The sequence below is a fragment of the Saccopteryx leptura genome, chromosome X (genome assembly GCF_036850995.1).
Source record: "Saccopteryx leptura isolate mSacLep1 chromosome X, mSacLep1_pri_phased_curated, whole genome shotgun sequence".
Taxonomy (NCBI): domain Eukaryota; kingdom Metazoa; phylum Chordata; class Mammalia; order Chiroptera; family Emballonuridae; genus Saccopteryx; species Saccopteryx leptura.
Window position 1 is genome coordinate 22,467,448 of NC_089516.1, and position 24,748 is coordinate 22,492,195.

The following is a 24,748-nucleotide window of genomic DNA, read 5'->3' on the forward strand; positions in this document are numbered from 1 at the left end:
AAGTACCTTAGGACCTAAACATGCTTGCAGGAGGCCTCACTCTTAGGAGACCAAGTTTGCTCAGATAAGGTCAACTTCAGTTCCTCCTACTGGGTCTCAGGGAGCTTGGCTCTTACTGGAAAGGATTTATTTCTCTGATCCCAATTGAGGAACCTGAGTGAATACTCAAAGAATCAACCAAGCCTGAATAAAAGAGACATTAAAGCATCCATTTCAACCATGTACCCTCACTGGAGAAATCTCAGGGAGGAGATGTCAGGTTGAACATCCCACGTCACTAATTTTTTTTAGTTAGAAATTAAATTTAATGTGGTGATATTCTTCCATAGGAATGTATACGTTTCAGGTAAACATCTCAATAGTATTTCAACTATTGATTGTGTTGTGTGCCCATCACCCAAAGTCAGATCATTTTCCGTCACTGTATGTTTGTTTCTCTTTACCCACCTTACTTCATATCAGATCTATAAGAAGTAATATTAGACTGAGGGTATGGCCACCACTCGGCCAAAGGGGAGTGGTCTTAAAAGAAGCCAAGGTGAGGCACGTGACTGCAACTGATGATCCAGACACACTCAGGACACAAAGAACCCCTCTAAGCTGTGAACACTAGGTTTCCCCTGATAAAGAAGTGGACTAAGGCCCTGGCCAGTTGGCTCAATGGTAGAGCATCAGCCTGGCGTGCAGAAATCCCGGGTTTGATACCTAGCCAGGGCACACAGGAGAAGCGTCCATCTGCTTCTCCATCCCTCCCCCTCTCCTTCCTCTCTGTGTCTCTCTTCCCCTCCCACAGCCGAGGCTCCATTGGAGCAAAAGATGGCCGGGGTGCTGGGGATGGCTCCTTAGCCTCTGCCCCAGGCGCTAGAGTGGCTCTGGTCAGGGCAGAGCATCGCCCCCTGGTGGGCGTGCCGGACGGATCCCAGTCGGGTGCATGCGGGAGTCTGTCTGACTGCCTCCCCGTTTCCAGCTTCAGAAAAATACAAAAAAAAATAAAAAATAAAAAAATAAGTGGACTGAGGCTCCCCTCCACTTCTATCTCCTGAGTCCCAGGGAGCATTAAGGTGTCAACATCAGAGTAGAAGAAGTGAGGGTGCCCATGCTAAGCCCAGAGTTCACAGGATAATACTCTTGATGAACCGACATTATCCCACATGCCAGAACAAAGGGACCCACAGTACATCACCTGCTGTCATCTCAGTAAGTTTAGATAGGGATGGTAGCATGCAGCACAGCTCACTCTTAAGGTCGTGTGTTTCCTCTACGTGGTTCTCAGGATACAGAATGTCCAGGAAAAGAGGAGCCTAGTGGGTTTCTAGGGTAATGACCTCAAGATAGCCTGTAGACTAGAGGCTGCCTTCAGTAAAAACACTGTGCAATCTACCTGCTGAAGGTACTCATATCATCTCATTCTCCATCTATCAGGAGCCCAAATAATCTGTCTGTTCACCCACAGCTCTGTCTGCTGTCCTGAACAACAGCCACCATGCCTCGTGGTCAGAAGAGTAAGCTCCGTGCTCGTGAGAAACGCCACCAAAACAAAGAGCCCCGAAATACTGAGAGTGTTCAGGCCGCTGCAGAAGAGGAAGAAGAGGCTGCTTGCTCCTCCTCTTCTGTTTCCGGGGAAGCCTCCTCGAGCTCCACTGGTGCTGTCTCTCTCCAGGTGTCTCCACGTGCTCCAGACACCACTGGTGCCACTGCAGGTGCTTCACACAAAAGATCAGGAAAAGCCAAAGGCCGTGTTCACAAAAGTAAAAATGCCCCCCAGGCCTCAACTTCCACTGAGAACTCTGGCCGGGATCTTCTAACCCAGAAGGCAAGTATGGTGATGAAGTACCTGCTTTCTCAGTATAAACTGAAGGAGCCCATTAGAAAGGCAGAAATGATGAAGATAGTCCACAAATGGTACAAGAAGGACTTTCCTGAGATCCTCAGGAGGGTCACTGAGCAATTGGATGTGGCCTATGGCCTAGAATTGAAAGAAGTCAAGCCCAACGGTAACGTCTACAGCCTTACCGAAACTCCAGGTACTAGCAGTCTTAACAAGTGCTGGAGATTTCCTATAAAAGGAATTCTGATGCCTCTACTGGGTGTGATCTTCTTGAATGGCAACTGCGCCCCTGAAAAGAATATCTGGGAATTCCTGAATCTCATGGGCGTCTATGATGGAAAGAAACACTTTATCTTTGGGGAGCCCAGAAAGCTTATCACCGAAGATTTGGTGCAGGAAGAATATCTGGTGTACCGGCAGGTGCCCTACAGTGATCCTCCAGGTTATGAGTTCCTGTGGGGTCCAAGAGCCGAAGCTGAGACCACCATGATGAAAGTACTGGAGTTTTTGGCCAAGCTCAATGATGCCGAAGTTACTGACTTCCCACTTTTATATGCAAAGGCTTTGAAACAGGAGCAAGAAAGAGCTCAAAGCAGAGCCCAAGCTGCATCCACATCCACTGCTGGCCCTCCTTCCGAGGACAGTGGGAGCTCCAGTACCACATCTAGCTGCGTCCCGCACCCTGAGTGACCTCGAGCTGGAGTCTTCACTTTCGGTTGAAAAAGCCTGTTAAGCAGTTTTCTAATGTACTGAGTGTCTTGTTGGATTGTTTTTCTGTTTGTTTGGTACTTTCAAGTAGTGTACTTTTTGCATGTTTACTTAGATTCAAGTTACAGATTTAAGAATGATACAGATTTCACTTTTATTGCCATTTACCAGGTTAAGAGTATTATCTCTGACATATAAATTGAAATCCTTCAATCACTTTTGTGATCCAGTACTAGATAACATGGTTTTAGGATAAGAATATCTTTTGAGATGTGAAAGAACTTTGCACTAAAATAGTTGGTAGCAATAGGCAGTAGATAGGTAAGTAGATAGATAGATAGATAGATAGATAGATAGATAGATAGATAGATAGATAGATAGATGATAGATAGATACATAGATAGATGTTAGATAGATACATAGATAGATACATAAATAGGTACTTTTAGGACTATAGACATACACATAGATACATAGAATAAAATTGGCTAGTTTGTTATTTATTTTAAATACTGCTGCCATATGATATATTCATTTTGACTGCTTAACATAGTGATTAGGAATTTGCATAAGTTAAAAGTGCTCACCCCTTTAAGTCTTGTCCTCATCTGAACCTTGTATAGCTGTTGCAATGTTAATAACTTATTACCTATATGTACCTAGTAGTATTTGTCACACCAAGATATGGAGACAAACTAAGTGTCCATCTGTAGACAAATGGATCAAGATGTGGTGCATTGAAAAAAATTGGTCATTTGTTTGCCTTACTACATTTATTCTTTTGTAAATTTGAAAGCTATATACCTGGATTTGTTTATGTTTTTCAAGAACGTTTGAGAATATAAATCATAGTGAATCCAACCTGTTCGTTCATGGCTTTTATTTTTGACAACCATTAATTGAGTATCAGCACTTTGAATAAATTCATGCTTGCACTGGGGATGTTTAGACAAAGAAGACCCAGCCCCTACCCATGCAATTATAGATTGTAGGAGAAGCTATCATTGCTAAATAAGGTGCAGTACTCTCTAATTATTAAGGAAAAAGTAAAAAGGAGAGTAAAGAGGGGGTGGAGGTAGCATATTGCCATATTACCTTGTTTCATTTATAAGCAGAATTTTGTTTCATGACAAGGTTTTCCTTTCTTAAAACACGACATATTTTCTGACATGACACAGAAGTAAGAAAAAATTCTTGCTGGATTGATAATAACATCTGAGTTCAGAGACAATCACAGTTATAATGGGCATTCTCTAAGGCAGGGGTCTCCAAACTTTTTACACAGGGGGCCAGTTCACTGGCCCTCAGACCATTGGATGGCTGCCAAATACAGTGGTCCTCTAACTGACCACCAATGAAAGAGGTGCCCCTTCCAGAAGTGCAGTAACGGCTGGATAAATGGCCTCAGGGGGCCACATTGTGGCCCGCGGGCCGTAGTTTGGGGACGCCTGCAAGGTCTTAGTATAAGTCAGGCTCAGTGAAAAATGTTTTCCATACATCACATATGTCCCACTGAACACAAACAGAGTTCATCAGGGTCACTGTACAGGGCAGAGCCTGAGGCTCGTAGAGTTGGAGCTTCCTAATGTGCCAAAATCCATGGCTGGAACTGGATTCCTGGTGTAAATTATGGTAAACCCACACTGGTCTACTTCCCCCACCCCAAGACACACCTTGTGCTTCTTATTTTAATTTTCTTCTCAGTACATGAAAATATGTCTGAAGTGGTAAAAGGAATGGCCCTGTTCCCAAACTACTGGATTGGAAAACAGCCATAACAGGAAGAATGGCATTACAATTGAGAAGTATAAATAAGCAAAAGAAAGAGACAGTGTCTGTGACAGTATGATCATCTTCATTTCCAGTGTTCGATAATCTCAAAGATCAGGGGCTCTCAAAATGATCCAGGACAGCCTTTTCCCTATAGAAAGTAAGTCTATCAGAACAGAAGTTAGATGAGAATTCTCATCTGGATGACTAAGAGGAGTAGATAAAAGTATTTTTCTTCCCCAGACATCCCTCCACCTGTTCATAGACTCCTTCTTTGTGCTACAGTTTACTCCTGGACAGGGATCCACTCTGCAAGTGTGCTGTGGCTGCTGCTTCAGATTTTTCAGAGATGTTGTATTTATCAGAAAGCTTTTAATCCAAAATATAGGAAGCAAGATGAAGCTGTCATATATGGAGCAGAGGAGACTAACACCCCATGATGTAGGTGGTCACAGGGATACCTTCTCTATCTGCTCTCAGACATGAGGGTCTCAGAAACAGCTTCCAGGCTGAAAATACTCTCATTCTTCAGGCTTCTCAGGGGACTAAGCCTTAGTCTAATGGCAAGGCGCCCAGGTCAGTAGAGGAAGGAGTGCCAGGTTCTCACAGAAATGTCTGAGCCTGACCAGGTAGTGGCACAGTGGATAGAGCATCAGACTGGGATGCGGATGACCAACATTCGAGACCCTGAGGTCGCTTGCTTGAGCGCAGACTCATCTGGTTTGAGCAAAGCTCTCCAGCTTGGACCCAAGGTTGCTGGCATGAGCAAAGGGTTACTTGGTCTGCCGTAGCCCCACGGTCAAGGCACACATGAGAAGGCAATCAATGAACAACTAAAGTGCTGCAACGAGAAACTGATGATTGATGCTTCTCATCTCTCTCTGATCCGGTCTGTCTGTCCCTAGCTATCCCTCTCTCAGACTCCCTCTCTGTTTCTGTAAAAAAAAAAATGTCAGTGATAAACCTTATTGAGGATGATGGCAGGACCCAGGCTGAACAGTAGGATCCCATAAAGTTCTATCCCAGTTGTCAGTGATGTTCAAAAATGTTATCTGTTTGAGGCTAACACTACAGTTCAATTCAGGGCCCTGGAGTGTGTAGAATTTGTCTGTAGGCTGCAGTCTCAGATCACAGATTGGAGTCCCTGGAAGGGTGCAAATTCCAAGTAAATAACTTGCATAAGACCCTGGCCTGTTGTCTCAGTGGTAGTGTTGGACCAGCATGTGGATGTCCTGGGTTCAATTCCCAGTAAGGACACTCAAGGAAAATGACCATCTGCTTCTAAATCCCTCCCTTTTTCTCCCTTCTCTCTCTCTCCCTTCCTGCAGTCATTGCTCAAATGGTTTGAGCAAGTTGGCCGTGGGCGTTGAGGTTGGCTCTATGGCCTGATGTCAGGCGCTAAAATACCTCAGTTGCCAAATAACGGAGCAGCGGCCCCAGAAGGGGGCTTGCCGAATAGATACTTGTCAGAGCATATTCAGGAGTCTATCTTACTGACTCCCTGCCTCTCACTTAATTGAAAAAAAAAGAACTTCTAAGAAAACCAGTTAACTCAGGGTTGACAGAGATATAGCAAAACCCCCCTCTGCTGTTATCCCTGGGAGACACAGGCAAAGCAGGCGGATTCAAGTCCCCCTTAGATTTGCTTGCTGGGTCTCAGAGAGAAGTGAGTGTTGATTTACAGACTGGATCTTCAGCAGAGCAGAATCCCAGGCATGACAGGGACATGGCTAAAACCCTGAATGAGGAATGAGGCAACAAAGTGCTCCACAAGAGGCATATCTTTAGAATGTTCTGCTCTGTAGTTGGACAGAGGTCAAAGGTGCAGCTTCCAGACACTGGTTACCTACATTTCATGAAAAGGGGTGGTCTAAGAGACTTAATCCTGCAGTGAATGGGAGAAACCCCATAGAGCAGAGGGAGATACCCAATTTCTAATAGCATTCAACATGATAACATGGAGTAACATGAATGGATCTTTCCCAGAAAGAAGGAGGCCACTGAGAGCCCTGTCCTTGTCAGACCTGTGACTATGGCACTACTCATGGTGGCATGATGGGTCCTACTTTCTCCCAGAGATCTCATGGAGGTGAGGAATGTCATCCAAGTCAGCAGTCACAGGTCAACAGAAGTGAATTTTCCAGATTGTGCCAGAAACCAAGGTAAGGATTCTGAAGACTAAAAGGACAGCTCATCCCGTAAGAGTGGGGCTGCACAACCCCATTTTAGGACCTTGGAGAGACCATGGGCTGCTGTGACCACATGAGGCACACGTCACTTCTTCCTAGTGCATCTCAGGTTATTGGGGGACTTAGTAGGGAAAGGATGAGCCTGGAAACAAGACAGAGGATATCTTCAGATTATGCAGGTATCAGGAGGAGGACAGTGAAGAGAAGTGTGTGGACACACACCCTGTGTCATCCATGCTGTACAGGATCTTCCCCAGCCAGCTCTAGGAGCTCCCAGGCAGTGATGTCACCCAGAAGGACCCATCAATTCCCATTAAAGAGTTACATGAAAGTGAGGGCTGGGTCTGTGGGTGGTGATCACAAGTCAATGAAGGGAAAAACACTAGGCCTGCCTGGAATTCAAATCGAGGAGCTGAGTTGGGTCCTGGGTGGGACCATCGTACATTGGGTCGGAACCTGCTGCCAGAGCTTTCATTCCTCTGCCTCCATGGACAGGTGTGGGCAGATAAGGCCAACCTTATCTCTCCTCTTATGTCACCAGGCGGTGTAAGACTTACTATGAGGACAGAGGCCTCAGGTCAAGAAGGAGGGCAGCCCCAGGCCATCTCAGGAATCACATTTGGGAGCCTGAGTGTAGATGACAGGGTCCATCTAACCATGAATAAGAGGGTTAATGGAGAGTCATGAAGATGTTGTGCTGAGTTGCATACCTGAAACCTATACCACAATATATTTAATTGAATAAAGGAAAAAAATTTAAAATGCCAAAAATAGAAGAAAATGCTCTCCACTATCTTATCCTGCCTGTATTTTGGCAAATAAATGCTAGTCAGTGTCTAGATTTGCACTGGTGGCTAAATAAGAAATAATGGTGTTTTACATGGGGGAAAATATGTCATTGACAAACCAATAGCTTTGAGTTGTATCCAAGTGAGACAGACACTCTCATAGATTTCCAATTATACCTCTGATGTGGATATATTACCTAATTGCCCTGCTAAACAGCATTTAGGTTGATTGCAATTTTCTGTCTTGGAGTTTGGTAAACATGCCCAAGTTCACAGGACTATTAAGTGACAGGGCTGAAACAAGGTTTCTGGTCTAAATTCTTCTACAGCCCTCATTGTTCCGTCCTCTCCACCTAAAGCAGACTTTGTGAGCCTCAATACTCAAACATGTATCTCAGAAAAGGCAAATAAGGACCTTGTGCCCAATAAATTGGGTTGGAATACATAGCCAAAGCAACTAAGAACACCACAGGAAAACGAAGGTTATGAAAAAAGGGTGGAAATAGATAGTATTCGGTGACAATATGATCATCTCCACAAGCAGTGTCAAATAACTTCCAAATCAGGGATCACAAAGACCTCCCAGATAGCTCCTTCCTATTAAGACCTAAATCAATTGAAACAAAAGCCAAAACGTTAAGTCTGACTGTTGAAGTGAAGGACAAATCAGCCTCATTTTTCTGACAGCCCACCCCTATGGAGTGCCTCCTGCCTAATTTCGCAATTTTCCCATCTCACATTGTCTCGGACATGAACCTGGAAAGTTTGCATTAGGAACACTGGGCGAGAATTCACAGGAATGTGGTTTCCCAGGAATCTGTTCATCTAAGAGACAGGAGACAAAATGAGGGCCCCTATGAGTGAGGACTGAGGAGACAACCACCTTCACATCCAGGGAGTTGTTCAGAAAACTGCCCAAACCTGATCTCAGATCTTGAATGCCCAGGCAGGGCAGTATGAGTCCATCTGTGCACCCTCTCTTGTACTCACAGTTCTCAGTGAGGGGAAAGTGTTGGCCTAAGGAGAGTAGCTTCAGTCAGGAGAAGGTGGTTCCTAGGTGGGACAGGTATCGAGTTGAGGACGCAGAATGAAGAACGTGGGAACCACTGAATTCAGAACAGTGCTGCCCCATAGACACTCGGCCCTGCTGTTACACTCTCAGGACCCCAATGTCCCCGGCCTATGGCTCACTCTTAGTTCCATGGGGGAGGTCTCAGGAAGGAAGGGCCATTGAAGCAAGTAGAGTGAACTCAGGCCAGAAAGGGTGGAGTCCCAGGACTGGTCAGGAGTAATGTGAGGTCCCTGAATGAGGAGAGAGGGGATCACTAGTCCCACCAATGAAGGGGCTCTACAGACCCCTGCCACTATTCTTTATCATGAGAAGCCCTTGGGGGAGCTAAAAGGCTGCGAAGACTCTCCACTTCTGCCTAGTTATCTCAGGGACTGAAGGACCTTGTCTAACTGATTGGGTCCCAGTTCTGGAGAGAGAGGCTCACAGAGTCCCGCCCCTTTTGACAGACTTGTAATATCAAGGGCAAACTTCACAAGCCATGTGCCCTGACTACCTCACTGTATTCTCAGGAATGTGAGGGCTTTGTTTGGAGTCTGGCAGACCTGAGTGAATAGAGGGTTCCCTGGCTTTAACAGATACCAAAGTGAGGACCTTGATGGTGACCTAGGGACGACCAACTTCTAAAGTATGAAGGTCCCACAGAGCCCCACCCCTGCTGTCAGCCATTAGAGACTCTGGCATCCTAGCCAGATGTGACCCACCCAGCTTTTCTCTTCCACAGCAAGGCCTTCAACTCATACACTAATTTTTTTCAGTCGAGGGTGGAGTCCCAGCTCTGGTCTGATGTCGGAGTTGAGGATCCGAGTGTGGACTGCTGAATCCATGCCTGCTCCCATAACAAAGTTGCCCCTTCAAAGTCCGGCTCCTGTGACCAGCAAGAAAATGTCTTTGAGAGCTCTCTAGCTAAGTTTTGCCTGAATAGTATCAGGGATGAAATTCTCGGTCTAAGACAGTGGTTCTCAAACTTTTTGAAGTTGGGGCACATTTAAAATCCTACAAATAATTGTAGGCACACTATATACAAATTTCTGAGAAATATGTTATAATAATTAAGTCAAATGTTAAAGAAAAATATATAAAGTCCAAGTGTGCTTTTATAGTAATTAAACAAAATAAATACATCAAAATTAAATTTATTCTGACATTAAAAAAAAAACATTTTTAGGTTACATTTTTTTGAGTTATGCTTTTTAGAATTCATAAAAAAGGGGTTAAAAAATTAAAAATGGCAAAAAAGTTATCTCTCTCTCTCTATATATATATATATAGATACATTCTTAGTAAGATTTAGTAAATTCGGCAGGTCCTGGCGCAAATGTGTTAAATTTTTTCATTCTTGTGTTTATGAGAAACATGAGCCTCATGTGTCCTAGCGATTTCATCAATGTTTGGGCATATATTTGAAAGGCAAACTCTCATTTCCTTGTCAATACATTGAAGAATTCCTCTCTTTTTACTCTTCATTGTGTTGAGGGTAGAAAATCCTAATTCGCATAAATAGGATGTTGAAAATTGTGGTAAAATGTTCAGTGCTTTTTTGGATACTTCCACAGATTCTTCTTTTATAGAAATCCAAAGGGCTTCAAGAGACAATTTCTTATGTTTAGTCATCAATCCACAATCAGTGGATATAGCTGCCAGTTCTTCTTCTTCTGTTAATGTTAAACCAAAATCACTCAAAGCTTCCATGAATGGGTTTCTAATCCAATCGTATTGTTCAGTGTTAAGTGATGGAAAATGCTATAAATTAAATTTTGCCTGTCAGCCTTGAAGTCCTATTTTATTTACTCTTAACTTTTGCTCACTTCCAGAATCAGATTCTTCAATATCAATTTTTTTTGAAAAATTTATTCATTTTATTTGGGTGTATTTATCTAAAAATAATATAATGATGTGTTAATAATAAATATAATAATGATGTGTTAACAAAAAGAGCAGTATTTACATAATGAAATGATATAATAGAGTAACTATATTTATTTTTATGTCTGGGCACATGCCGTGAACCAGTGCAGCTAGTAATTGCAGGTCCCAAGTGGGAATGGTGCATAATTAAGAAAATATGCAGAATTAAGAAAATATGGGGTCAGGAGGGCCCTGTAATTAATGCTGGCAAGAACAAAGCACGCCCAAAAACTGCATCTTGCCTTATTTATAGGGCAAAGTGGGCCATTAGCAAATCAGTGAGATCTTTGATCATGTTTCCAAGGCAACTCAAGAATTTTACCAAGTGCAGAAAACCCCCGCCATACATATTATCTTAACTTTACACCAAACAAAGGATAGAAGAAACTTGCCTCCAGTCTTTCCGGGGAACATGGGGGATAGTGTAATCCAGCACCACAGCTTAACAGCCTTTTGCAACCTAATCAAGCAAGTGAGGTGGGGAGTTGGGCAGACTGTCAGCTTACAGCAATTCCCCACACCTCTTTCCCCCCAAAATCTAAACTCCAAAAACCTTGTTGGTTTTTGGTCCCCAACAGGCACATATGTCTCTGGAAGACCACAGGGCGCACCTGGAAATCTAGGATGCACCAGTGCACCCTGGCACACACTTTAAGAACCACTGGTCTAAGATAATAGCCCTGTTTCTTCAGATCAAAGAAATCTAGTGCCTAACTAGAAGCAACGGGAGGGCCCTGGGTGCTAATGCGGGCTTCTTTTCCATTAAGATGGCAACACAAAGCAGCACCCCCACTCTCACTTCAGGTGATCTCCAGGGTGAGATAGTCACTTGACAGTCCTTGACTTCTCTCTAGGAGCTCAAGGAGGTGAAGACTTTGTTTGGAGGCTGGTGGACTCATTTCAGTAGAGGGAATATTCTCTGGCTCTGATAGATATCACATGTGGGCCCTAAGTCGGGACTTAGAGACCACCAGAATACCTCTTAGTTAGAGCCAACCTCAGCATTTCTATCTGGAGAGTCCCAGACACGTAAGGTTGTTGGACTCACTGAGCAGCCTCAATTCTACAAAGAGAGGAAACCCAGGGGGCAATCTTGAATGAAGAAAACTGATGGTAGCACTCACCCACCCCCCAAATAGGAGACAATAATGAACCCGCTCCTTGCTTGGAATTCTGAGGAGACCAGGCATAGAAGTCACACCTGTATGTGAGCCCTCTTTCATTTTTATGGTGTTGTGTTGGTGAGAGCCTTTCTGAATATAGGGACATCAGATCTGCAGAGCCAGGTATCCCAGGCCTTACCTAGAATGTAGGTGAAAACCCTGAAGGAGGAGTGAGGACCCCAACAAGCCCAGGACAGTGAGTCTCATGGAGCTGTCAGCAATGGCGTGCCCTGGCTAGGGTGATGGGCTGAGGTGCTCCTTTAGTTCCTCTTAAACTGCCTCCAAGGAGATGAGGACCTGGGTTTAATTTGTGAATTTAGAGAAGCTCAGAGCAGGGGGACCAGGCCCTGCTGAAAGTTGATGTGATAGTCCTGAATGGGAACTGAGTGGATCCCCATATTCCATAGCAGAAGGGGTTCCTCTACAAAGACTAAACCCGCCTACTGCTGCTGTCAGCCTTAGCCAGCAGTAGACAAGGCTGCTGGGCTGCAACCTAAGATTCACTTTAATGATTCCCACATAGTTCTCGGAGGACAGACTGATGAGAACAGGAGTCTTGTGGGTTCTTGGAGCACTGCCCTCAAGAAAAGCTGCCAAAGTGGCCTTATTAAAGGGAAGGTAGTATACCCCTGATGAAAGTGTTTGCACCCTTGTATCTTTTCACTCCTCGTGGCTAGATCACCTGTTGTCCTACCCACATTCCCGCCTACTGTCCTTGACAGCCATGCCTCAGGGTCAAAAAAGTAAGCTCTGCATCCGCATGAAACACCACCAGGCCCAAGGTGTGACCCAGGGTCTGCGGGGTGCCAAGAAGAAACCATTGCCCTCCATGTCACCTCCTCCTTTTGAAGCTGTGACACAGAGAAATTGTGGTGGAAGGTCACGTAGCCCTCCCAAGTGGCCTCAAAGAGCCCTGTCCACCATTACTAAGTGTGCAGCTGTATCTCACACAAGATTATCTGAAGGAGCCAACTGCAAAGTTGGAAGGAGAACAAGCAAAGTTCTTCTGAGGCCCCACCTCCCATTGTGCAGTCTGACTGAGAACCTCTAACTGAGATGACCAGTGTGTCAGTGTACTGCCTGATGCAGATGTACAAAATAAAAAAGCCTATTAGGAAACCAGATGTACTGAAGCTTGTCAATAAGAAGTACAAAAATTACTTCTTAGAGATCCTCAGAAGAGCATCTTTCTGCATGAAGGTGGTATTTGGTGTTCATTTAAAGAGGATTAATGCTATAAAACATTCCTCTACCCTAGTCAGAAAAGTGGATCTCTCCAACAAAGGCAGGGTGCAGGCTGGTGGGGACTTCCAAGACTGGTCCCCTGAAGAATATCCTGAGCATGATCTTCATAAAGGTAGCTGTGGCACTGAGGAAGACATCTGAGAATTCCTGAATAAGATGAGTGAATATGCTGGAAAGAGGCACTTTGTATTTGGGGAGCCAAAGGTGCTCATCACCCAAGATGCTGTGAAGCTTAAGTACCTGGAGTACTGCCCAGTGCCTGACAGTGATATTCCATGCTACAAATTCCTGTGGGTTCCAAGAACCCACGCTGCAACCAGCAAGATGAAAGTCCTGGAGTTTTGGGCCAAGATGAATTATACCATCCCCAGTGCCTTCCCTTTCTGGTATGAAGAGGTTTTGCGAGTTGAGGAAGAGAGAGCCCAAGCCACAATTCCACTAAGGTTGACACCACTGCCATGCCAGGGAATGATTCAGGGCCATGTCCAGCAGCTCCTCCTACACCAGGTGGATTTGAGGCAGAGTCTTCATTTTGTGGTTGAAGAGAGCAATGTTCCAAGTATTGCAGAGCTGAGTGTGACTGAGGGAACATAGTGTATGACACCTTAGTGCTCCTATTCCGTGTGGACAGTTTGGAAATTCATCTGTATTTTGATTTTGTCCTGTTTTTCAATTGTGTTACTTCTAAAAGAAGGTTTATCTAGCATTATAATCTAAGCTCATTATATTGGTCACACTTGTGTTTATCAGTTTTAAGAGTAAGAGTTTAGTTGTTGTGTAAGACAAATTGAGAGAGTATCCATCTTATTTAATAATCCTGTGCAAGATAACGTAGCATTGAAATATGCATTTCCTTGAAAATGTGAAGAAATAGAGTAGTAAAATGTATGGAATCAGTAAACAGGAAAAAAACAGTAATATTGGGCTTCCCAATACCTTTCACTCTGTGTTTTATAAAGTTATAAATAACAGTATGCACTTGGTTAATTCAAGAATGTAGCATTAAACCATAATAAATTAGACCCAAGCTCACAGGCTCACTTATTCCCCAAACAGTAATTGCACATCTGGTCTTAGAAGGCTTCATGCTAATACTGGGAGAGCTAAGAAAAAGGAGATCTAGCCACGGACTATGAAAATTATAGAGTCGAGGAGAAGCTATCATATTGGGAAAATGGTAAGATACACTCAAAGGCCAAAAAACCAAATGAAAGGACAGGATAAGAACAGAGAAAGCTGGGTCCAGAGGAGAGCAGTCAAGTATAAGCTCCCTGACGCATGGCAGTGTTGCATCTTGGGAAAGTTGAATTTTCCAAGAAATGGAGGGAATTCCCTCCCAAGACTGGAGGGAATTTCATTTAGCTGCATGGTGGACTAGATGACACTGTGAAAATCGTGACCAGAGGCCAGACCCTCAGAGAGATGGTGGGCCACGTTATTGAAAGACTAAGCCTGGAATGGGAAACTGCACTTAACAATTACTTTGCAATTCCGAGTAAACTGGACAGAAATCACCTGGCGCAGGGCTGGAATGTGTCCTGTGTTCTTGCCACAATGCAGAGGAGCACAGTGTGCAAATTAGATATTTTATTCACATCGTTTCCAGGGAATCTTTGAGAAATGCACATGATAGTCCCTTGAGGTGGGATGCCCTGAATTCGCTGGACTGGCACTCTTTGCCTTCAGCTCAGGGAGCCAGAGTCTGTTTCTTGACAAAAAGAGGGGGGGGGCACATTCAAATCAAGTTACCTTGCATGTGATTTGGAAAACTCTAGGCCAGTGGTTTTCAACATTTTTACATTTGAGGCCCAGGGAAAATAGGAGAATTATTTCAGAGACTGCTCAGGCAGAAATCTCCCTGAGCATAAGTGAATTCAACTAAGATCATTAGGTCTACAATCTTCATACATCATCAGGGTGGTTAACTCTTTCGCAGACCGGCATGAAATTTCTGACAGACAGGTCTGCAGAATGGCGATTGCAAACCCTGCTCTAGACAAGGTCTAAATTGTTGATGGTGGTTAAATAAATGAAACTAGGAGAAGTCTAGAAAGAAGAGCAGCTGAGAGGGAGGTAAGGCTTTGATCCTTGAAATATATTTTAGGAGTTTTCTGTTGCATCTACTGTGAATGTCTACCTCACACTGAGATTGAAAGACATATTCTAATGGGTGGGGGGGTATTATTTAATTCTCCTTATTAAGCGGCATTTTGCCAGATAGGGTTTTCTTTGTCCTAGATATTCTCTGACATGTCCTGGATTAAAAATTAAATCTCAGTATATTCGGTTGAAACTCCAGGGAACAAATTAATTATTGTAAGAATTGGCATCCTTTCAATTCTCGGTACAGGCCAAGCAATGGTCAGGCACTTCGCATGCATTACCTACATTTCTCTAGCCCCCAAGACCAAGCTTATCAAACCCACTGCACAGATGAAAAGACTGAGGCTCCTGGTGTTGGTAATGTGCCGAACTTCACATGGCTGTTAAGTGTAAGGGTCAGAACTAGACCCCTGGCCTGAATTAGTGTGAAGTCCACACTTTCCCCCTCCTCCCATACTGGGGCCAATTTTGTGTTCCTGAATTCACCTTTCAAATATACCTCAGGTGATATAAAAGACTGTGCCCAAAACACTTGATTGGAATACATACCCAGAGTATTAAGTGTTTTGAAATAGTTGAGACAAGTGAATAAACAAGAAAAAGGGATAACACTTGACGACAGTATGATCATCCACATATCCACAGTCAGTGCACATCAAAAGATCAGGGGCTTGCAAAATGATTCTGGACAGTGCCTTTCAGATAAAGTTAAATCTATTCAAACAAAAGTTCCATAAGAAGATGAATCTAGGTCAAAAAGGAAGGAATACACTAAAGTATTCTTTTTTTCACTGGCAGGACACCTGTCCTGGCATCTCTGCCTTGTGTTACAGTGTCCTTATCTCACCTCATTCCGGGGGCAGGGAGCCATTCTCTGAAAAGTTTGCAGTAGTGAAACTGGCCTAGAGTTTGCAGAGACGTGGTATTCACCGGAAAGGTTTTAATCGAGAGATGGGAACAATAAAGGACGATCAGCTTATAAGAAGACTGAGGAGAGCAACATGCCAGGCACGGTTGTCATCCTGAGCATGCCCTCACTTATTCTTCAGGGTTCTCAGGGACTTGGGAGTCCACCCTAGGAGGGTAAGCCCAGGTCAGTAGAGGGAGTTGTCCCAGTCTCTGACACGTGGGAAGGTGAGGAACCTGAATGAAGAATGAGAGAAGCACCCACAGAGAATAATGTGGCCCATACATAAACACTTGACTGGCCATCAGCACTCAGAGTCCCCCAAAATCCTTGACAGGATATGCCTGAACCTAATTTCCAATTAATGGGTCAGGAAGGTAAAAAATTTCATCTGAGATATGTCAACTCAGGTGAGTAGAAGGTAGGGTTCCAAGATGTTTCAGGAGGAAAGTGAGTACCCTGATGAGTTCAGAGACCGCCAAACTCATATCAGTGGAAACCTCACAAAAGTCTCCCTATAGTCATGAGAGATTTCAGCATTAATATCAGGCAAAGATGGCCTCATATCCTTCTCACGAGTAACAGAGAAGTGAACAGAGTGATCAGAGTGGGGAGATCCCAGGTCAGCAGAGGGAGGAATCTTATGAGTCACATTTAGGATACTGAGTTAGAACCCTCAGCAGATCACCATCATGAGGCCTCAACCTGCCTTCCATAGCTGTCACTCATGGAAAGCATGGCTTGTGTGGCCAACTAAAACCACCCTCACCTCCTATTAGTTCTCAGGGAGGTGTAAGCCTTTCTCTCAGGAATTTTCCTCAGATAGGAAAGAGGATAGCCTTAGGCTTTGCCAAGAGTCAAATGAAGGAAACAGTGTGGACTGAGGGGACCCACCCTGGAATAGAAGGGAAAACATAATCTGGCCCTGGCCTTGTGCTCAAGACTTAAATCCTTAAGGTTGGATGTGAGACTTTATAGAGCCATTTTAGCTTTATAGCAAACTGAATAGAAAGCTCATGCACCTTCTTTCCCAGAGTACTCACAGCCTCTCTCTCTAGCATCATCCTGCACCAAAAGTACACTTGCTAAAATCTATGAATTTACATTTACACATTGTTAGCATGCAAAGCCCATAGTTACGTAAGACTCAATCTTGTACATTTTGTGGGTTTTGTTAAATGTATAATGACTTATAGCCACACTACAGTTTCATATAGCATATTTTTACTGCCCTAAAAATGATCTGTGCCCCATCTATCCATCCCTCCTTATATCCTAATCCCAGGAAACTACTGATCTTTTTCATTTTTTGTATAGTGTTGGCTTTTCTAGAATGTCATATAGTTGGAACCATGCAGAATGTAGCCTTTTCAGATTGACTTGTTTCACATAGTAATATGCATTTAAGCCTCCTCAATGTCTTTCATGGATTAAAATTTTCAGTGCTCTATAATATCCATTTCCTGGATATACTGCCGTTTAGTTACCTGTTAACTTGCTGAAGAACATCCTGGTTTATTATAAGTTTTGGCAAATATGACTAAAGCTATTATAAACATCTATGTGCAAGGTTTTAAATTTTTATTTGTTTTTTTTCAATTACAGTTTACTTTCAGTATTATCTTGTGCAGGGATTTTTCTTTTTTTTGGTGGATGTACATTTTTAACTTATCTAGGTAAATAAATACTAAGAACAATATTGCTAGATAGTACAGTAAGAATGTTGAGTTGTTTTACTTTGTAAAACAAAAAAAATTTATTAAAGTATGACTGACATACAAAAAGCTGCACATATTTAATACATACCAATGGATTAGATTGGAGACCCTTGTGGGATCCTACAGCAGTGCTGTCAAGAAAACCTGCTATAGTAGTCTTCGTTCAAGACAAAGTGGAATCTCTTATTCATATCATCTCATGCTCCTTACTCCAGGTGCATCACCCACACTCTTGCCTGCTGTGTCCGACCACAGTCATCATTCCTCAGGCTCAGAAGAGGAAGCTAAGAGCCCTTAGGCAATCTCTCCAGGGCCAGAGTGAGTTACAGGTTCTCACGGATGTTCGGGCTACTTCCTCAAGAAAGAGTTCCCTTCTCTTCAAATCCTGCTTTTGGGGTGCTCCCTTGGATTCTGTTTTCCTGGCATTCCTCAGAGCCTCATAGATCCCTATCCACCATCATTATTTCTTCACGTATTTCATGCACCAAGTCTGAAAAGGTGTCAAAAGCAAAGATGACTAAGCACCAGTTGCTCCACTGAAAGATCCTCTACTCAGGAAGGTGGAGATATTGATGCAGTTCCTGCTGCAGAGATATCAAATGAAGAAATCCATTTGAAGCCATACACGCTGAAGGTTGTAGAACAAAGCACTTCCCTGAGCCCCTCAAGAGAGTCACTGAGCTCATGGAGCTAATCTTTGGCTTAGAATTGAAAGAAGCCAAGCTCAATCGTCACTCCTATACCCTTGTCAGCAAATTGGACATCACCAGCCATGGCTGTCTGAGCAATGGCTGGCGAATTCACAGGAATAAGCTTCTGTTGACCATTCTGGGTGTGATCTTCTTGAACAATAACTATGACACTGAAAAAGATATGTGGGAATTCCAGAATGTTTTAGGCATCAATAGTGAGAGGAGGCACTTTATCTTTGGGGATCCCTGGAAGCGAAGCTTACCACCCAAGATTTAATGCAGGAATAATAGCTGTAGTACCAGCAGGTGACCAACAGTGATCCTCCATGCCATGAGTTCCTGCGGGGTCCAAAAGCTTATGGTGAAACCACTGAGATGATAGTCTGGCAGCTTTTGTCCACACTGCCTGCGTAAGACATTATAAAGATGCTTTGGAAGATGGGAGCCCAAGTCCTATCTGCACACAGGGCTGGAACATCTTTCAAGGCCACATCCAGTTACTACTCTCATCCTGAGTGAGGTCAGAGGTGGATTCTTCACATTATGGTTCAAAATGCCTGTTGACCAGTATTCCTGATGTGCACGATTATCTTGTTGAGGTAATTTTTTGAAGTAATTTTCAAGTGATGTTCTTTCAACAGAAACTTTATATTTAGATTCAGAATATAAGTGTTTGAATGACATGGATCACACACTTATTGTAGTGTATCAGGTGCAGGAGTAAGATTTTTTTTTTTTAATGCACATGGGTCCTGACCTGTGGTGGCACGATGAATAAAGCATCAACCTGGAATGCTGAGGTCGCTGGTTCAAAACCCTGAGCTTGCCTGGTCAAGGCACATATGGGAGTTGATTCTTCCTGCTCCTCTCCCTACCCTTCTCTCTCTCTCTCTCCTCTCTAAAAATGAATAAATAAAACCTAAGAAAAATATTTTTTAAAAAGAAAAAAAATATGTGGAAAATTCTTAAATCATTATTGTGATCCTGAACATGACTGCATTGCACTAGAATAGGGATAGCCTTGGTAATGTGAAAAGGAAAACAAAAAACCCACACTAAAATAGATGGAATCAGAAATTAGATAGGAAGAGAAAAGTAAAAGCTGGTCAATGATGGGTTTGCCTTACTCCATTCAATCTTTCTTTTCCTAAACTTAAAAGTTACATACTGCCTGACCTGTGTTGGCGCAGTGGATAAAGCATCGATCTGGAATGCTGAGACTGCTGTTTAAAAACCCTGGGCTTGCCTGGTCAGGGCACATATGGGAGTTGATACTACCTGCTCTTCCCCCCTGCCCTTCTCTTTCTCTTTCTCTCTCTTTCTCTCTCACTTCCTCACCCCCTATGCTGCTCTAAAATGAATTAGTTTTTTTAAAAAAAAGGTATATATCTATAACAGGGAAATAGCCAGAGATAAGAGGTGGGTAGAGGTCAGGTGTGGGAGGCAAATGAGTGAGGAGAAAATGGGGGTAAAAAGAGACTTTACATGGGGCATAGGGGGCATGATGTGGTGGGTAGAGGGTGTTATATTGAGTGGGATCCTTAAAACCATGTCAACACAATAAGTTAAAAAATTAAAGTTATACATCTGGATATCCTTAGAGTATTCAAGAATCGGTGAGTTTATAGGAATTTAAATTGTTAAAGCCGTTATGAAAGGCAATATAGACATTCTTCAAACAATTAAAAATAAAACTACCATATTATCCAGCAATTCCACTACCGGGTATTTTCTAAAGGAAATGAAACCACTAACATGAAGTGATAACTGTACCCCCATGTTCATTGCAAAAGGATTTACATTAGCCAAGACATGGAAAAACCTAAGTGTTCATTGGTCAATGAATGGATGAACGAAGCTTAATACACCCACCAAAAATGTTATATCATTTAGCAATAAAAAAGAAAAAAAAATCGTGCCATTACAGCACATGCAGAACTTGAGTGCACTATGCTAAGTGAAATAAGCGATAATTTTAAAGTGGTGTTCTTTCAACATCAAGTTTTCAACAGAGAAATACAAGTACTGTAAGGTATCCCTTATATGTGGAATCTTTAAACACACACACAAATGAACTCATAGATACAAAGAAGAGATAGGTGGTTGCCAGAGGCGGAGGTGGAAAGTGGGCAAAATGGGTGAGGGTGGCCTAAAGGTAGAAACTATCAGTTATAAATTTAAAAAGCCATGGAAATGTAATGTACAAAATAAACATTAATAGTGAATACTGAATTAGATATGTGAAAGTAGCCAAGACAGCAGATATTAAAAGATCAAATTACAAGAAAGGGAAAATAAAGGAGTCTGTATCTAAAAACATCTCAGTGTGTATATTAGTTTACTCTATAACAAATTGCTGAAAATTTAACAGCATAAAACTACAAACAGTGTCTCACAGTTCTGGAGGTCAGAAGCCCCGGCACCGAGGAGCTGGTTTCCCTATCAGGCGTCCCCAAACTACGGCCCACGGGCCGCATGTGTCCACCCTGAGGCCATTTATCCGGCCCCCGCCGCACTTCCAGAAGGGGCACCTCTTTCATTGGTGGTCAGTGAGAGGAGCACTGTATGTGGCAGCCCTCCAATGGTCTGAAGAACAGTGAACTGGCCCCCTGTGTAAAAAGTTTGGGGACCCCTGCCTGAGAAGATCTCACAGAGCTGCAATCAGTGTGTCAGGTGTCCACATTCTCATGTGGAGCTCAGGAGCTCCTTCAGATACCACGCAGTTTGGGGGGAAAATTCAGTCACTGGAAACTGAAGGACTCAGGTGCCCATTTCCTTGCTAACTGAGGGCTAGGGGTCATCCTCAGGTGACCTTAGGCCCTTGCCATGTTATGCAGCTCCTTCCATCCTCAAAGCCAGCAGTGTAGAACCCCCAGCCCCGCCCCACTCACTCTGAATTTTTCTCTCCAGGGAAGGTCCTGTCCTATTTAAGAACTCACCTGATTAGGTATGGCCCATGGAGGATATGTTTCTGTTTTTTTTTCTTTGTTTTTTTTTTTGTTTTTGTTTTTGTTTTTTGTATTTTTCTGAAGCTGGAAACGGGAAGAGAAAGTCAGACAGACTGCCGCATGCGCCGGACCGGGATCCACCCGGCACGCCCACCAGGGGCGATGCTCTGCCCACCAGGGGGCAATGCTCTGCCCCTCCGGGGCGTCACTCTGCGCGATCAGAGCCACTCTAGCACCTGGGGCAGAGGCCAAGGAGCCATCCCCAGCACCCGGGCCATCTTTGCTCCAATGGAGCCTCGGCTGCGGGAGGGGAAGAGAGAGACAGAGAGGAAGGAGGGGAGGGATGGAGAAGCAAATGGGCGCTTCTCCTGTGTGCCCTGGCCGGGAATCGAACCCGGGTTCCCCACATGCCAGGCCGACGCTCTACCGCTGAGCCAACCGGCCAGGGCCTGTTTCTGTTTTAAGAACAATTGCCCTGGGAACTCAATTATGTCTGCAAAATCCTCACAGAAGCACCTAGATTTGATTAATTAATTAACTGGAAGAAGATGTGTGTGCACTAGGAGTCAGGAATCTGGAAGGCCATCTTGGAATTCTGCTTACCAGGGGCCCTGGGGTATTGTGGTTATGTTCATGATTAACAGCTTTATGCTGTAAGGGTTCATAATGAGACAAATATTGTTATAGATGTTTGCCGCAAAATAATCTGGGGGCTGAGGGTGGATATAAATGGAGCAAGTTTGGCCATGTGTTGATATTGCTGAGGCTGCGAAATCTGTCTGACTGCCTCCCCATTTCCATCTTCAGAAAAATACAAAAATAAAAAATAAAAAGACTTACCCTGAAGACATACCTGCAGTAATATGAAAATACATAAATGCTCATCAATACAGTGTGTCCATAAAATCATGGTGCACTTTTGACAGATCACAGGAAAGCAACAAAAGAGGGTAGAAATGTGAAATCTGCACCAAATAAAAGGAAAACTCTCCCAGTTTCATACCAATTCAGTGCAGTTTCATTGGGCTCCATTTGTTGCCGCAATTTGTACCCCGTAAACAAAGACCTTTCTTTCTTTCTATCTTTCTTTCTTTCTTTCTTTCTTTCTTTCTTTCTTTCTTTCTTTCTTTCTTTCTTTCTTTCTTTCTTTCTCTTTCTTTCCTCCCTCCCTCCCTCCCTCCCTCCCTCCCTCCCTCCCTCTCTTTCTTTCTTTCTTTCTTTCTTTCTTTCTTTCTTTCTTTCTTTCTTTCTTTCTTTCTTTCTTTCTTTCCTTTCTTTCTTTCTCTTTTTCATTTTTCCGAAGCTGGAAACAGGGAGGCAGTCAGACAGACTCCCGCATGCACCCGACCAGGATCCACCCGGCACGCCCACCAGGGGGCGATGCCCCGCCCCTCTGGTGTGCCACTCTGCTGTATCCAGAGCCACCCCAGCACCTGAGGCAGAGGCCACAGAGCCATCCCCAGCGCCCGGGCCATCCCTGCTCCAATGGAGCCAGAGACGTTTCTTTAACACCTTATGAACTGTAGTCTTGCTTAGGTGTAATAGTCGAGCACACGTATGCATAGATTTTTTAGGGCTCCTTAGGTAGCTATCCCGTATAGCCTCTACACTGGGTATATACCCACAAAACTTGAAAACATGGGTTCATAAAATTCATAAGCACCCCCATGTTCTTCGCAGCATTGTTCACAGTGGCCAAGACATGGAAACAGCCAAAATGCCCTTCAATAGAGGATTGTATTGATATAAAGAAGATGCGGTACATAGATACAATGGAATACTACTCAGCCGTAAGAAATGATGACATAGTATCATGTACGACAACATGGATGGACCTTGATAACATTGTACTGACTGAAATAAGTAAATCAGAGAAAGCAAAGAACTGTATGATTCCGTACATAGGTGGAGCACAAAGTTGAGACTCATGGACAGACGCAGGGGTGCAGTGGTTACCAGGGGGAAGGGAGAGGTGGAGAAGGGAAGGGAAGGGGCTTAAGAGAAACAAAATATAAGGTGACAGAGGCTGATTTGATTTTGGGTGATGAGTATACAGCATAATTGACTGTCCAAACCATGTGGAGATGTTTTCTCTAAATCTATGTACTCTGGTTGACCAATGTCAACCTGTTAAATTTAATTATCTAAATTTTTAAAAAAGCAATGTAGTCAATTCTTGGATTGTTTTATCCCTTTCACTTTCTTTGTAGAATTACAGTATATTACCTCATTTTGCTTAGCTTATTCAAGTATGTAGGAGACATTAAATAATAATTAGTTGAACATATTAAACACTCAATTTTCACATGACCAAATATCAATTTAGCATCTATTCTTTGGAAGGCTCTTGGCTAGTTTGGAGGTGCTAAGAAAAATAGACACTACATACGTTACCTATAGTATTTTAAGGTCTGAGAGCAGCTTTCATATAAAATAGGTCAGGAGATACTCCATATGATGTAAAGGACCAATAAAATGGATGGATCAGAGTGGTGCAGGAAGTTCCAGGTCACGAACCTAGTGTAGAATCCATCAGACCAGGCAGGCAGACTCAGGAAAGTGGAAGCCGTGTGGTTGGAGATGATTTTAATTTCCCAGCATGGTGGTTAGTTGAAGCTAAGATAATGATGGGCACAGGTCAGAACCTCTGATGATTGGTCTCAGAGATGAGACAGACCGGAATGGAAAACTACCCTTATCAGTTACGTAGGCATCAGAAATAAACCAGATATCATGTCCACCTGGGGAAGGTTTGAAAAATTCAAGTACACGTGTCCCAGGGCAAGTGACCACAATGCAAAGATGGGAAATCCAAGTCAATTTCATGGAGTTTCTGACAAATAAAGGTGATTATCTGTGATTGAAAACTCAGGAGCTATTGGGCTGACACTCTTTGCTATGGATTAAGGAGTCAAAGTCCGTTGTATTAAAATAGTATTTAAATTAATTTTTTTTTGCTTTTGTTGTTGTTATCCAGCAAACACTGAGACAGGTATAGACTTTAGGTGATTGTGTTATTAATGAAGATGGGAGAAGAAGAAACGGCTTTGTACGAAAGGGCAACTAGGTGGGAAGAAAAGTTAGTCTTTCAACCAAATTCTAGAATATTAAAGTTTTATACAGTTAGAAAAACACCTCCCCACTCAAAATATGATTTAATGGGTAGAAAATACTTAGAGTTCTTTGTAAACAGCATTTCGGACTGATTGGATGTTCATATTCTCTGATATCTCTACATTTTTAACAAATCCTTTAAAGTGAGTGCTACTTTCTCAGCTCAAAAAAATCATACTCATTAATATAACAGGAATTGAGCAAAATCTCTAAGCATTCCAGGCACTGTGCCAGACGCTTTACATACATTAACCAAAATCCACCAACCCTACAAGACAGGGCTTAAGTAAACTCCTTCACAAATGCAGACCTGAGGCTCACAGAGTATGCTAATGTACCTGAGTTCACACAGCTAATACATGACAGGTCTGGGACCACACCTCCTAGTCTGGACTTATCCAGAACTTAATCTGATATACTCCCTTCAGCTGACCTGAGTCAGCTAATTCATGTTTGACTACCACTCCAAAATGTATTCCTACTAACAAAAAGAACCTTGTGACATAAAGACTGGATTAGATTACCATACCAGACCAATAAGAATACCAAAATGAATAAGCTATATGAGTAAAGGAGAGATCATGCTTCGTGGCAATAT

At 43.2% G+C, this 24,748-nt stretch overlaps 1 protein-coding gene and 1 pseudogene across 1 annotated transcript; both read left to right on the plus strand.

The window, feature by feature from the left end:
• The first annotated feature begins 1,483 nt into the window (after positions 1-1,483).
• Positions 1,484-2,518, plus strand: LOC136386237 (melanoma-associated antigen B4-like). Its single transcript, XM_066357736.1, has one exon. The coding sequence runs from the start codon at positions 1,484-1,486 to the stop codon at positions 2,516-2,518; it is 1,035 nt and encodes a 344-aa protein (XP_066213833.1).
• A 9,629-nt stretch (positions 2,519-12,147) lies between these two features.
• On the plus strand, positions 12,148-13,262 carry LOC136386238 (melanoma-associated antigen B3-like; annotated as a pseudogene).
• The last annotated feature ends 11,486 nt before the right edge of the window (positions 13,263-24,748 follow it).

Bases quoted from the DNA above. Each gene is read 5' to 3' on its own strand.
- LOC136386237 (XM_066357736.1), top strand. From the start codon at position 1,484: ATGCCTCGTGGTCAGAAGAGTAAGCTCCGTGCTCGTGAGAAACGCCAC.